Below are 13595 nucleotides of genomic sequence, written 5' to 3'. Positions count from 1 at the left end.
AATAATGGTGCCATGACAGTGAGACGGACAGTGGCCATGTGTGAGAGCAGTTTTGTGACACCTGGAGAAAAGTAACTTCTTAAAACCTCTGAAATTAATTTGTAAGGATACATCAGACTGCACTCTGTGATTTTACTTTTATTCTACTACTGTAGCTCTGATTGTCAAGGGAAATGCAGATGGTTTGTATGCATTATAAATACCTTTTACTGAACTTTGAACTGTAATAGAGGTTAAGTAGCTACTATTTTCATGGGTCTGTGCGATAAACTACTATGTAACTTTTTTTTTTAAGCTCAAACTGTGTAATTAGAAAGCTAAGGAGAGGATTAATGTGCTTCATCCCTTGGCAGTTGTGGCTTTAACGTGTGAAAGCTGAGAAATTCTTCTGACAATGAGAAACTGAGAAACTCATCTGACAAATTTGAGGGTTTTTTAAGTGGTTTATAAAGTTATTAATAACTGTATCATTTAAAGGGATCTGTTCTGTTTAGTTAAATAAATAGGAAATAACGTGCTATTGCTGAAATCTATCCAAATAATAGATGTCAGATCTCCACATTTACTGTTTTAATTTGTTTGCTTAATATTGTTTTACTTTGTTTTAACATGTTAAGGGTAAAACTTCTACAGCTTAAGACTTGCAAGGGTGACACTAAGGTTTAACAGAGAAGCTGATTTTAAAGTAACTGGAGGACAGAGAATTTTCACCTTCGTTTGTAGGGCTGGAAATAGTTGCAACTGGAACAGTTTAATATATTTTTTTTGCCGTTATTGGAACAAATATGTGTTAACTAATTTCACATAGTAAAAGAAAATTTTGAGCCTGCTCCTATTTAAAAGTAAATGTCTGAAGAATACTGTTTGTAGCTGAGGTTTTTGAGGAGTGTCCAGTTTAACTTAATATAGTATAGCAGTAATCTTACAGTCAACAATTCTTGGGGTTTTCAGGTTACCTTTCTGCTCTGAAGTTGCATATATCAGCCATGGAAGTTATTCTGAGCAATTCTTCCCACATTCACTCTCAGTTTGGAAATAATAATTTGACATATCTCTTTAAAGTACTGTTTGCTTTGGTTATATCTAAATAAAAAGGGGTGAGGAAATGTTTTTCTAGAGGTACACTTGTGCCTCTTTCTCTTATTCCCTCCTTTACATATTTTATCACCCTATGACTCAAATCTTTGTTAAATTATTAGAAAAATACTTGTGCAGTGCATGATTTTTTCTCAGGTCATTGGTGTAGTGGAAGCATTTATTTAGCATCTCTGTAGAGATGCTAAATGTCCACTCTGAAAATAAGGACATCTCTGGATTTTCACTTCTGTTCCACACTTTATGATCAAAAAGCGCTAATAGGGTCCTCGAACTGCCTTGCAATGTATCAAGGGGAAGAGCCAAAGTTCAGCTTGTCCATCTTATTTAGGATTTGAGGGATGCGAGTGTGGTGTCTGTACTGTGATGAAGCGAAGAGGAGCAGGAGCAGGACTCTGCCCGTAGCTGATCACACCCAAAGAGCTCTGGCTGCACCAGCTGGGCTGGGAATAAGTAGCAGGTGTAGAAAACATAGATAGGACCTTGCCTTCCTGAATCACAGGATGGTTCCTGACACTGACTTTATTTGACAATAAAGATAAGTTCCTAGGCCTTCTGGAATTGCAGAGGAAAGCGTGGTAAAGTCCAAAGCATGATGTAGGCAGCTTCCAGAAGGCAGCCTCGCAGCATGCACATGGACCGGCGAGAGAGCTGCCTACTGCCAGCGCTGTCCCAGAGGAAATGGGGCCATCCAGGCGCATGGGGGGAGGCTGGGAGCAAAGAGCCACTCTACTGCCAGAGCCACAGGATACATATGAGTGAAAAGCAACCCCAGGGGAGGAGAAAAACGGGTTTTGGCTGGATCGTCTCCCTGACCTGACTGACCGCAGCGCCCCGTGGGAGCAGGAGTTTGCAAGGGGAGGAAGGCAGAGAGGCACAGATTGCAGTCGCTGGAAGGGATGGTCTTAAAACAGCTGTGAAAACCACATCCTGAGTTTTTTTTAAATAAGAAAGTAGAAGACAGTCAACTCAGCTGAAACCAGTTTGTATTCGACTTGTGTAAAGACACTGCAAGGGTAGTAAGTATGATGTAAAGAACATCTCTGGGAATCAGTAGCTGAAGATTTTTTTTTACTTCTTTATTCCCCTTTTTACTATGATTCTTGGAGGAGAAGGTGAACCACAGCAGTAGTTTCCTTTGAGAGTGATACAGCAGTAACACAGGGAGATTTTGCACATGCTCCAAGTACAAGACGTCCCTTAAACAATATTGTTGTGCCTTTAGCTGGAGTCTACGAGAGACAGACGATCCTGAGTTGTTATAACGTCTATGAGGATTAGAATGAATTAAGGATCTGAGAATGCAGTGGAATTAAACCCCCGCTGGTATCACTGGAATTAAATCACAGGTCAATTGTATCAGCGTACACAAAGAAAAGTCTAGCTTTATAAACACAAACTAATTTTCAGGTTTTAAATAATATACCCCAATGTACGGTCAACAGTGGATGCTGCATTGCAGCATCCGGCTCTCATTCACCTATCCGTCCTCACTGTCGCAGAAGGAAGAATTCACTTGTTTCTCTCTAATTTCTCTTTTTCTTTGCAGAAATATTGCTGACCCTGAGGGTGGTTCGGTTGCTCCTTTCTTCAGCTGTCTGGGCTTACGGCCCCAAATCCTTACCGGTTTGAAGAGCTGCGTCTGTATGTCGTGACCCAGCCAAGCTGCCAGCGCCGGCGGCGGCTGCCCGCTGCCGGCAGGACTCGGTCCCGCCTTCCCGAGCGGAGCCGGGCGGCCGTTGCCGAAGAGCAGCCTCTTCTTTCTTCGGCAGTCTGAAGCTCGCGTACGGACAGCCGCTCAGTCTGTTCACTGCATTCACCTTAGTGCAACTTAGATCTCTCCTGCGAAGTAAATGTTGACAGGCAGTTTTCATAAACCATGTCAGATTGAATGTATTTAAATGTATGTATTTAAGGAAAAACAACCATGCTCTTGTTCTGTTTCTGTTTAGTTCTAGACCTTGGGGTGTTTTTTTGTTGGTTTTTTTTTGCTTTGTTTTCCCTGGCTTACTCGGTCTGGTGCAAAGGATTCAGCTCTGTCTGAAAACTGATGTTTTAGACTAAGGCCTGCATTTTGGGGCGGAGAGGAGGCGTGGAGGAGGGCGTAGAAGCAACGTCTGGTACATATGGAGACCTCCGACGAGCGCGTTCCACTGACAAGTCAGAGAAGATGAACCAAGACAGAAAACTACACAGACCAATTTTGAATGGGGTTAAAGTTGTAAAACAGATGAAAAAATTACCCTGTGAGAGGGCTGTTTATAAGGGGTGTTTCAGTTGGGTTTTGTGGTTATGTTTATAATGCAAGTCATGAATCCAAAAATACAAGTTGGTTACGTTCTTATTTAATTAAATTCCTAACAATCAGCAAATCCTGATTATTTTTTTTAACCTGGCTCTCCTGACCTCTGTCATCTTCCTCTGCTTTCTAATAGAATTAAAAAAAAAAAAAAAACAAAAAAAAACAAAAAAAACAAAAAAAACAGGTTACCCTTTTATTTCCCTAGGTGTGTTTCCAGCAATCTGGATGGCCAGTTACTGGATGCTGAACAGCAAAGTTCGATGGTAATGCATGTACTGATTATGGTAGTGGCAGAATTGGTGCATAATAACAAATAGCTCAAGATACCTGCTTTAAAGCATGATAATTTCTGGTTCCCGTCCCCTTAGTTGGGGAAAGTAACAATTTCTGTAATACCTATAGCAGATATCACTACAGACTTCACCACTATCGTGTGTTTCTGATTATTTTAAAGCAGTGTGGACTACGAGGATGTTTTGTAAGGTACATAAAATCCAGTTTATATGTAAACAAGCAATAATTTAAGTTGAAAACTTAAGTGTTTTACTTGTATAATTTTTGTGAGATATACATGTTGTGAAGTTGATTCCAAATGAGGTACTTCAGTATTAAATTAGATATCTTCTTAGCCGTGTGTGTCTCCTGGAAAAGTGTTTTGTAGAGGATCACAATGCCTTGATTAGACCTAATTTGTAGGCTTGAGACTTCTCATTTTCTAAACCTTGTGATTCTGCTCATAGTGTCATTTAACTAACCTATATTATATGCAGCCACTGTAGGAACCAATTCTTGATTTTTGTATGTTTATATCCTTTCGTAACAAATCTTAGAAAAACTAACTGTTACTGAGCAGGCCACTGTTTGGGGGTGGGTTTTTTTCCTTGCCCACTGTGGTTGGAATAATCTTTTACTAAACCAACATCAGTTTCTGAGGACTTGAAATATTAATAAATTGATGGTTTTGACCTCTGTTTTCTTTCTGCTGACCCCCAATCCTCAAACTTTCTAACCCGAACGCAGATTTTTTGATGTAATGTAAAATGCAATGCATTTTATAATAGCTCATCAGCCATGCCTTTTGGGAGTGAAAGGTTTATTCTGTTGCCATCTAATTTGTTTTGGTTTTCAGGTGGGAGTTCAAATAAAATAGCAGCTATTCTGTATTAAGGCTGAGGAAAATATGATGAAGGTGGTTCCAAATAGGCTGTTTCCGTAAAAGGCTTTTGATGAAAGCCCAGGAAATGTGCAGTTGTGTTTGTTCCTAAGGAGGGCAGTGCCACCGTTCTGGAGAAACAACATTTTTCACCTGTCATGATTCTGTTACCAAACTCAAACAGAATACTTACTCAGCTGAGCCATCCTCTTACCTGCTGATGGGAAACCAAAATAACTGTCAGCCCTGGGCTCCACAGCCTCATTACTATGACGACATTTGTGTTAAACTTGCATTATGTATCTGACAAAAAAAATTATTTATATAAGAAATATATAAATTTGAAGGAATTAACTTCGTGCACCACAAAGCGTAAATGAGTTTTTAAATCATTTTCTTCCTATTGCATTCTTTTTTGGTTCTTAACCGTAACCTCTTCAGATAGATTATTCTTTTTCACAGTGGACAAAATAGTTTAAATTTGTCCCGTTTCACGACAGACCTGCAAACCCTTAGCATTATGATAGTGATTATGATACTTCTTCATCCATTGCCATCTTGAAAGAAAGGAGATTGTACCTATCACTTTGGCTCCGTTTGGCTTCATCGTGACTTTAGTCATCTTCTAACTAATGAAAGAGAAAAGTGAGTGAAGGAATCTTCTGATCATATTGATCACTATAGAAACAAAAAAGCCAAATCAATTCCCTTCATTATCAGTATTTTTCATCCTGTATACAGTAAATTTGTTGGAGAAAGTACTTGGATTTTGTTTAACAGAACAATTAATCAGTGTTCTACTTACATTACTAAATGTGAAAGGCGCATAATGTGAAAAATAAGCATATATACATGGTCGTACGACCTGTTTAAGTGTTCATGTAATGTGGTAAGTTTAAAAAGTGAAGTGAGCTGTTTTGCTACAATGAATTAATTTGTACTTGATCTTTAAAATATTGTCCCACACCGATATCCCTTTGGGCCTGTATTAATTAAAAGCAATGTTTTTGCAGTTTATACAATACATTTTTTAATCTTTGTTTAAAAGCGGAATTCATATGGGCTCAACAGATGAAATGGGTGGCACAGCTCCACTTGCAGAACCCAAAGATACACAATCAGTTTTGAAATGCAACTTAAGCCATTAATTGTTGGTGTGAATTTAAAAGTTTTCTAGTATTTGTATGGTAGTATGCTGCCTAAGAGCAAAAGCATTCTCTGCACAAAAGAAAATTTACTGTAGTGGCTTTGATTTTAATTAGAATTTTCTCCCTGGTGTTTCTTTGTAGACTAAAACAAAATCTTTTAAGTTTCTTACTACAGGTAAAAGCTATGTGCAAGAACCTCAAAATGCTAAAATCTAGCATAATGCCTTAGATCTGTTTTTAAGTCTTGTATATTCCTACATAGCTGTCTGATGTATTATATTTGTATAGTGAATTGTGTACAATTTTGGAATAAGTGCATCATCACTTAATCTTTATGTTGTTCAATAGAGATGATGGACACGTTTCTTCAAGCATTTACTGTCATTTAATTTTTTTCCCTTTATGTCATTTGTGGGTTTTATTTGTACAGTTCATCATGAAGTTGCATCTGAGATGTGTGTATATGAAAAGATTATACAAGGGTAAAATTAAGCAATATATAAACTATGGTTCTTCAGGAGAAAGCTTACAGTGTTTCAGGTTGTGATTTATTTTCAAAACGGAGTTGACTCTGAACATCACTTTGTTCACCTGCATTGATGTTTGTATTTCTAGTGTGAGCAGTTTATGCAAAGGTAGATATATTCAGAGAAATTTTAAATACATTTATGCAAGTTAATATTGCTTTGCTGATGCTATTTGCTTATTTGATGTTAAATAATGCTATTGTAAATAAAGAATTCTGTTGTTATTGCATCATTTAATAAATTTTAATGCCTTCGGGTTTTACATGGCTTTAGAGATTTCGACGTGTTTCTGTTGTGTCTTCATTTATTCATAGAAGGGTGTAAGATGTAGTACAAAAGCACGAGAGGGTAGATGAATCGGCAGGTTTTTAAAAGACAGCAGGCTTTCTATGTCGAAGGCTTTTTATATATTCCAACTAGTTGTTACTCTCAAATACTTTTATCTTTATAGTTATGTATTAATTGAAAATGTTTGTCACGTAGCTTAATGTGAGAACAGTTCTTTTAGTAAGAAGTAATTAGTTCTTTAGTAATTACGAGTACTTTTTAGTATCAGAGTTGGGATGAAATGGGCATCTTTCGTGGCAGTTTCAGCAGAGGCAGACCTGGAACAGTGCGAAATGGGACTGAGCAGAGTTAAGGGCTGGTTCTCCTTGTTATGCCGAATGGTTCATTTAAGACAGTTGGAAACGTTTGATGGGTCAATTTAAAACAAACAAACAAACAAGCAAACGTAAAAGCAGCTACAAGAATGTTTGTTTGTCAGAATGATCTGCTGCTCCCTCTGGGAAATGAGTGAGGGAGAAAAACTATTTATATTAAAAATTTTAGAAGCTAAAATACTCCAAAGAGTATTTATTTAAGACCTCCAAATGCTCTTACCTTTTCATCATTCCTACCAAAACAAGGCTTCTCCTGCAGTTGTCTTGGCTTTGGCAAAATGATGGCGATCCTCGGATATGAGGAAAATACTGCCACTTTGGGGAAAGCAAGGAAGGAGGATGTTTCTTCCCAATGTAAGTTCAGAGACAAGTAGCGAAAACATCTGTGTGTAGTAAGAGGAAAAATGTTTCCTATCAGAACTTCACCTTTAGGCACAATTGTCTCCATATAATTTATTATTATTAAAAAGAAATTAAATTCCTGACAACCATTTTAGCTAAAACTCCTGACATCAGTCTAAATACGGTGACCTAATGATGACCTCTGATGTAACTGACTTTATGAAAAAGAAATGCTGCCTTTTACTTTGTGGACAGAGACCAGCCACAGGGATGGAACAGGGATGCCCAGAGACTTTGAATTATTCCCAGTTTGTTGCTCGCTGCTTATCCTGGCTCCCCAGTTGTTGTACCCATATGGGAGGAGGGCTGCGTGTCACGCTGTGCTTGGGGTCAGGCCGTGGTAAGGGAAGAGAGCAGCCAGAGGTGTCTGCCCTCTGCCTTGCCCTCTTGGGCTCTGAAGTGTGGAAGCAGAGATGCTAAGTACAGCCTGAGCGGACCTCTGGACGGAATTCTCGCCCTGTCTCCTGAAACAATAATCACGGTGAAACCTTCATGATGAATTGGTTCTTGTGCTGAAGAAAGTAGAGCTCAGAGCAGCCTTGAGTGGTTCTGTGGCCTTGTGAGTGTAACGGGTGCATACAGCTCGTGTCCCCTTACCCGTCTGTGGCATAGTGTTTCTTGGCACGTGTACACCATGTGCCCTCTTTACAGGGGCAGTTCCCATCAGCAGAGGCTGTTGCTCCTCAGCTCCCTGCCCTCACCACTTCTGCTCCGACCTGATCTGAACTGCAATTTGGGTTATTTCTGCAACAGCACCTGGTGCCGTGATGGGTTCACAGGTCCCGCTTCACTCGGGAGGACCGCAGGCTGCTCCCTGCTGAATCCCTGGTCCTGCTCGAAAATCCCTGCTGGGGCTTTGGCTGAGGGTCATCTGTAGGCTTCTGCGGTGTGAGGGGTGCTGCTCAATCCCAGCTTCTAATGCAGGTCAGTCCAGGGTCCCACTAAAATTTCCCACTCTTTAGTCAGCTAAAAGTGGGAAGAAAGATCACAAGTTGATAAAGTCCTTAGGAGAGGAAGGTCAGGAAAGGTCCAGGTTGGAATCACAGTGTGAGTAGACTTGCATGAACAGTGGTGCTTGAGAGCTGGGCGCTTAGGTCTTTGCCACTTAGGGACAGACTCTTGGGACATCACTAAGCTGCAAAAGAAATTGCCCCAGCAGGTAAAGACTGAGGTGGTGTGACTGAGCCCATTAACCCTTCCCTGTCTCTGGTTCCAGTCTGACCCTCCTTTGATAACACTGCTAACGACCCTGACCTCAGCCAGCATGGTAGGCTCATGCTAGATGTGACCAGGAGGGACCCCCACATATCTTGTTTCCTTCCCTTTAGTCTCTGGTTCTGGATAGTTACCTTGAGGGTGGAAAACATGCAGTTGATTGTTTTGAGGGGATTAAGTCTTCTCTGGGGTGCCTGAACCTCTCCTATCTCTTTGCCACAGATAGATCTCAGCTTTGTACTCCCTGGCTGAGGATCCAGGTGACACGGGCTCCCTCTGACTTGGCTTTGTTTCCTCTGAAAGAGTGAAAATGGGACCTAGATAATCAGAGAAAGCTCCACTGCCCCCAAAGGCAGCTCCAGCTCGTTGTGTGTGTTGACTGTCCTCTCTAAAAAGCCCAGCCATGTCAGTGTCCTCTGTGTGTGTCCTGTGTCTGTGTGTCTCTGGGATCTGTGCTCAGCTTTGCTATCGGGTGAACCTGCAAATGGGAAAGCAGCAGCCATGTCCTCCAGCCTGAGCAGAAACCTCTGGTACCCCAGCGCAGGGCTGGGCTCCAGTAGCCGGGCAGGAGGGTCCTGGGCTGAGGCTGCTGGAGCTGGTAGCCTCTCCTAACATCCCCTAACAGTTTTGTAGCCAGGAGGATCTGATCAAGTTGTGAGTATGCCCGAGATTAAATGTGTATAATCCTTATGTGATGGGAGACAGATCCTTTGCTAATGTGCCCACAGGGGTAAGTTTGCTTACAAACTTCTAGAGCGTTATGGGGACTTCAAATAGGACCAGTGCTAGTAAATCCTCAAGTTATTTGGAAAAAGTGGATTGGGAAAGAGATATTTATAGAACATTAGAAGAACAGTAAGAGTCGTAAATGGCTGAAGCTGAAGGCCTAGTGAACCAGATTTTTAGTACGGGATATGAAAAGAGAGATTTACCAGAGCATGTACAAGACCTTCTCCTATGAGTAACAGATCACTTCCAAATATGAAATGGATAAATGATGCTGGCTATAAAGCAGGAGGGAAACAGAGAATCAGGCTATAGCTGAGCTCTACAATTTGAACTTTCAAAGTTGTGAAGAATTGGGTAGAAAGGGAAATGCACAGTTGCAAAGGAACAGCCTCAACTTACAGAGGTTTAAACCTGATAAAGCTGAGTAGTAGAACTGAGTAGTTCAGAGGAAATTATGGGGGAATACACATCATCTAACTCTGCAAATAATGTACCCAGTGGAAACGTGAATCTCCTGTGTCTCCTGTCATTTGACAAATGCATACCATCCTACTGGTGCACAAGGGGTGGTGGCCAGGCAGGACAACTCAGGATCAGCCAATATGATTGTCAGTGGCACGAGAGGTCTATGTGTCCAAGGATGCTCAGATAACTCCTTGATCCAATAGCATATATGTTTTTTTACCTCTCCTCCCCTGAGGAGCTGGAACCCTTCCAGGGATCGTGAAAAGATTCTGGCTTAGGAACAACAGTTTGGGCACAGGGGACAGGTCAGGCGTCAGTTTCAATGCCATCCAACACGGTGTTCCCCTCCCCTGAAGTGAGGCACTAAAGGCAGCAGCACTCAGTGGTGAAGGAGGCTCCACACAGTGGAAGGGGCTGAGATAACATTCAGACTCTTCTTCCACCGGAGAGTGAGAAGCTCATTCACTAGGACAGCGAGCAGCAACTTTGCTTTAAATATTTTAGTTCGTACGGAATATACTCTAAATGAACTACTCAACCACCACTGGCTCAGATATTTAGGGATGAAGAAGGTGGGGAAGGCTGGGGAAACTGAGGCACCCCCTCCCAGCCCCGTATAGCTGCTGGGGAGGTGGAGTTGCTCTAGCTCCTGTGATGCGCCCAGGGATTTCTCCCTAGGAGATGTTCCTGAGAAGATAGTGCAGGAGAGGTGGGGAGACTCTTTGAGTGCTCAAAAACTCTCTCTCCCACCCTGGTTTCAGGCTATAGTTCTCTTCATCACTTCACACTACAGCTACTCAGGAGGCTGGAAGGACCCACGGTGAACTCGGACAGGACAATTTACCCAGCTCCCTGTAGACTGTGGGCAAAGTGGCTCTGAGAGACAAGAATCACAGGTATTTCTGCCCTTGCTTGTGTGCCCACTCAGTGGCCCACCCCAGTGAAGCGTGGAGGATTGCAGCTGTACAACAGGATTGGTTTGCTCCAAATTTTAGATTGACTTGCTCCAACCTTTTCTTTGTGTATTTTTCAGTTATTTGTCTGTTCTCAATGTATTTGGAGAGCAACGGATTGCTTCAGTGAAACCACTGAGCTAATGGCAACATCATAAAAATGCTGCTGGATCTAAAGATACAGCTAATACTGGACAGGGAAAGTTGAAGCACTTTAATATGTGATTTCTCTTTTTTTCATAGTCCACACCAGCAGAGACTGTCACTCATCTGCTCTCTGTTCCCTTCTACAGCTACAACAATAAGCTGCTTCTGCTCTGACCTGGTCTAAATTGTAATTTGGAATATTTCCCACAATAGCATCTGGTGCTGTGACTGGGATTTCTATGTCCACGTTGCAGCTGGTTGTCAGTGTGAGTGCTGGGGCACAGGTAGGAAGCTGGGCATCAGGGTCTGCTGTGGCACCAAGGTCTTCAGAGGACTAGGGGGCTTCTCATATGTGTAACCTGTGCATTTGGGAATGTGTAGGAGGCAGAGCACTTTATGTCTGGAGTAAGGAAGATGTGGAGTGGGAGTAAGAATGATGCTACTCTGCTCTCATGAGATTCCACCTGCAGTACTGCGTTCAGCTCTAGGGTCACCAACATAAGAAAGGCATGGAGCTGTTGGAGCTGGTCCAGAGGAAGGCCACGAAGATGATCTGAGGGCTGGAGCACCTCTGCTATGAAGACAGGCTGAGAGAGTTGGAGCTGTTCAGCCTGGAGAAGAGAAGGCTCCGGGGTGATCTTATAGCAGCCTTCCAGTACTTAAAGGGGGCCTACAGGAAAGCTGGAGAGGGACTTTTTACAAGGGTATATAGTGGTAAGACAAGGGGCAATGACTTTGAACTGAAAGAGGGCAGATTTTTATTAGACCTAAAGAAGAAATCTTTTACAATGATGATAGTGAAACACTGGAACAGGTTGCCCAGAGAAGTTGTGGATGCCCCATCCCTGGAGGTATTCAAGGACAGGTTGGATGAGCAACCTGGTGTAGTGGAGGGTGTCCCTGCCCGTGGCAGAGGGGTTGTGGAAATAGATGATCTTTAAGGTCCCTTCCAACCCAAACCATTCTCTGAATCTATGATTCCATGTTTCAGTGATTCTATTATTCTATGAAGAGCTTGTGTCCAAACTGAGAGGAGGATGAGCAGGCTTGGGATGCAATTTTTTGGATCAATAAATCTTGAACAATCCAAGGAGATGTGTTAGGCCACTTAGGCGACTCAATGCTATGCAAGGAGCCTGCAGGGATGCCCTTTCGTGCTTGTGTTTAATATGCATTTCTACATCACTGTGGAGAAGGAATACCCTCTAAAATACTTCAGCAGGGGAGGGAAGCTGATAGACCATTGTGATTACCTTGTAACAAGCCATAAAATCATAACAGAATCCCAAAGGAAAACCTGAGCGGCACTTCAATAGCCAAAAATCCAGATGCTGCAGGCCCATGGATGTTGCTGGTCACGGCTCCCTGCTCTGATGGGAAGGTTGAAGGCAGGAGGCTACTGAGAGCCCTGTGCTGTGGGTGGGTGGCTCTGGCCTGGGGAACATCCATAAGGTGCCACTGAGCAAGGCGCCAAATACCAGCAGCTGTGGGAGCCGCTCCTGGAACAGCACCCGAGATCTGCCGGGCAGTGGAGGAGTCCCCAGAGCTCGTTTTAAGGCTTTTCTTTTTAAGAAAGAATTACGGCTTTAAGCCATAATTTCAGAGTGAACTTTCGCTTTGCATGATGTCCCCCCGGCTGCTGGCACCAGGGATGCTTCGCACCAAGGGGCACCCAGCTGAACGGACTCCGTGTGAGCCAGGGATTTCCCCTCAATAGTGAATCAGCATCTCTGCTTGTCCCCGTTTTTCACAGGCAGAAGCAGCTAGCCATTGCCCCTGCCAGGCTGAAAACCCACCTCGAAATGGGCTTTATTTTCACAGCGCTGCTCCCTGGGGTGCCATGGTTTGCAAAAGCAACTCCTGACTTGTTTTGGCGGCCGAATTCCCAGTTGTTTCCAAGAAAAGAGCCAGAACCAGAGCACCCCATCCCCCAGGGTGGGGGCTGTCCTCCTGTCCGGCAGCCCCAGGGGGTGAGCCTGGGGGCAGCAGGGACAAGGCTCACCTGCCTGCTGGAGGCTGCACCTCTGTTGCACACACTCCCCATCTCTCCCTGAGGTAGGGGCTTTTTTAATGCAATAAATGCCCTTAACCTTTTAGGGGATGAAAGCTTGTAAAGGTTATATGCAACATCATGACTAAGGTGCCTCAAGCCCTTTTCTTCTCCTGGGCTCTGTGTCATCAGGCTTCTCGAAAAAGGACTGTTTTTATTTCTGGGCATGTCTACAATTTAACTAAAGATGAGAATTTTAAAATCTCATGTTTTGTTTGTTTGCCTCATTTCTCCAAACTCGCAGGTGAGAGTATGTCTCCTCCACAAGCCCCTTTCCCTTCCCCTGGGCTGTGATACCTGGACACAGGGTAGCCAGAGGATTCCAGATTATCTGGCAACCCTTAATTTTGAAGGCTAACTCAAACTTTTCTTTGCAATTGGAGCTCAAATGTTTATTTCTGTAAATCTGATTAACTCCGGTACTACTTTTATGCTGCTGATGCTGTATCAATAAAACCATGTTAAACTGCCCGCCTGAAACTGTTTCCTAAAGCAATACAGCATCAGTTTTGTCTTACAAATAACAAAGGTTTGGAACAACACAGAGAAAGTAAAGAAAAGACTGACAAAAAAAAATCAGGCTACTTAAGCCGAGAGACTATCTCAAGCAAGTTTCGGAAGGCTGCATTCCTACCTCCTCCCTAAGCCTGGTGTGCATATTGGCTGTCCCTGGTGTATTCAGTACTTTTGTCTTGCAAACGGAGGTTAGGATGGAGAACGAGGTTGTAGGTAGGAGAATTAGCCCGA

The 13595-nt window shown here is 42.8% G+C and overlaps 1 protein-coding gene across 1 annotated transcript in view; it reads left to right on the top strand.

Annotated features, from left to right (window-relative positions):
- The window catches only part of NCOA2 (nuclear receptor coactivator 2), a 122641-nt gene extending 119962 nt beyond the window's left edge, over positions 1-2679 (top strand). The window contains exon 22 of the mRNA XM_086609377.1: positions 2645-2679. Coding sequence (XP_086465503.1) covers positions 2645-2656 — 12 coding nt within the window. The 3' untranslated portion in view covers positions 2657-2679. The remainder of the gene's footprint in view (positions 1-2644) is intronic.
- Positions 2680-13595: the final 10916 nt, after the last annotated feature.

The sequence above is a fragment of the Tauraco erythrolophus genome, chromosome 3 (assembly GCF_009769465.1).
Source record: "Tauraco erythrolophus isolate bTauEry1 chromosome 3, bTauEry1.pri, whole genome shotgun sequence".
Lineage (NCBI taxonomy): Eukaryota > Metazoa > Chordata > Aves > Musophagiformes > Musophagidae > Tauraco > Tauraco erythrolophus.
This window is presented reverse-complemented; position numbering and strand designations above follow the sequence as displayed.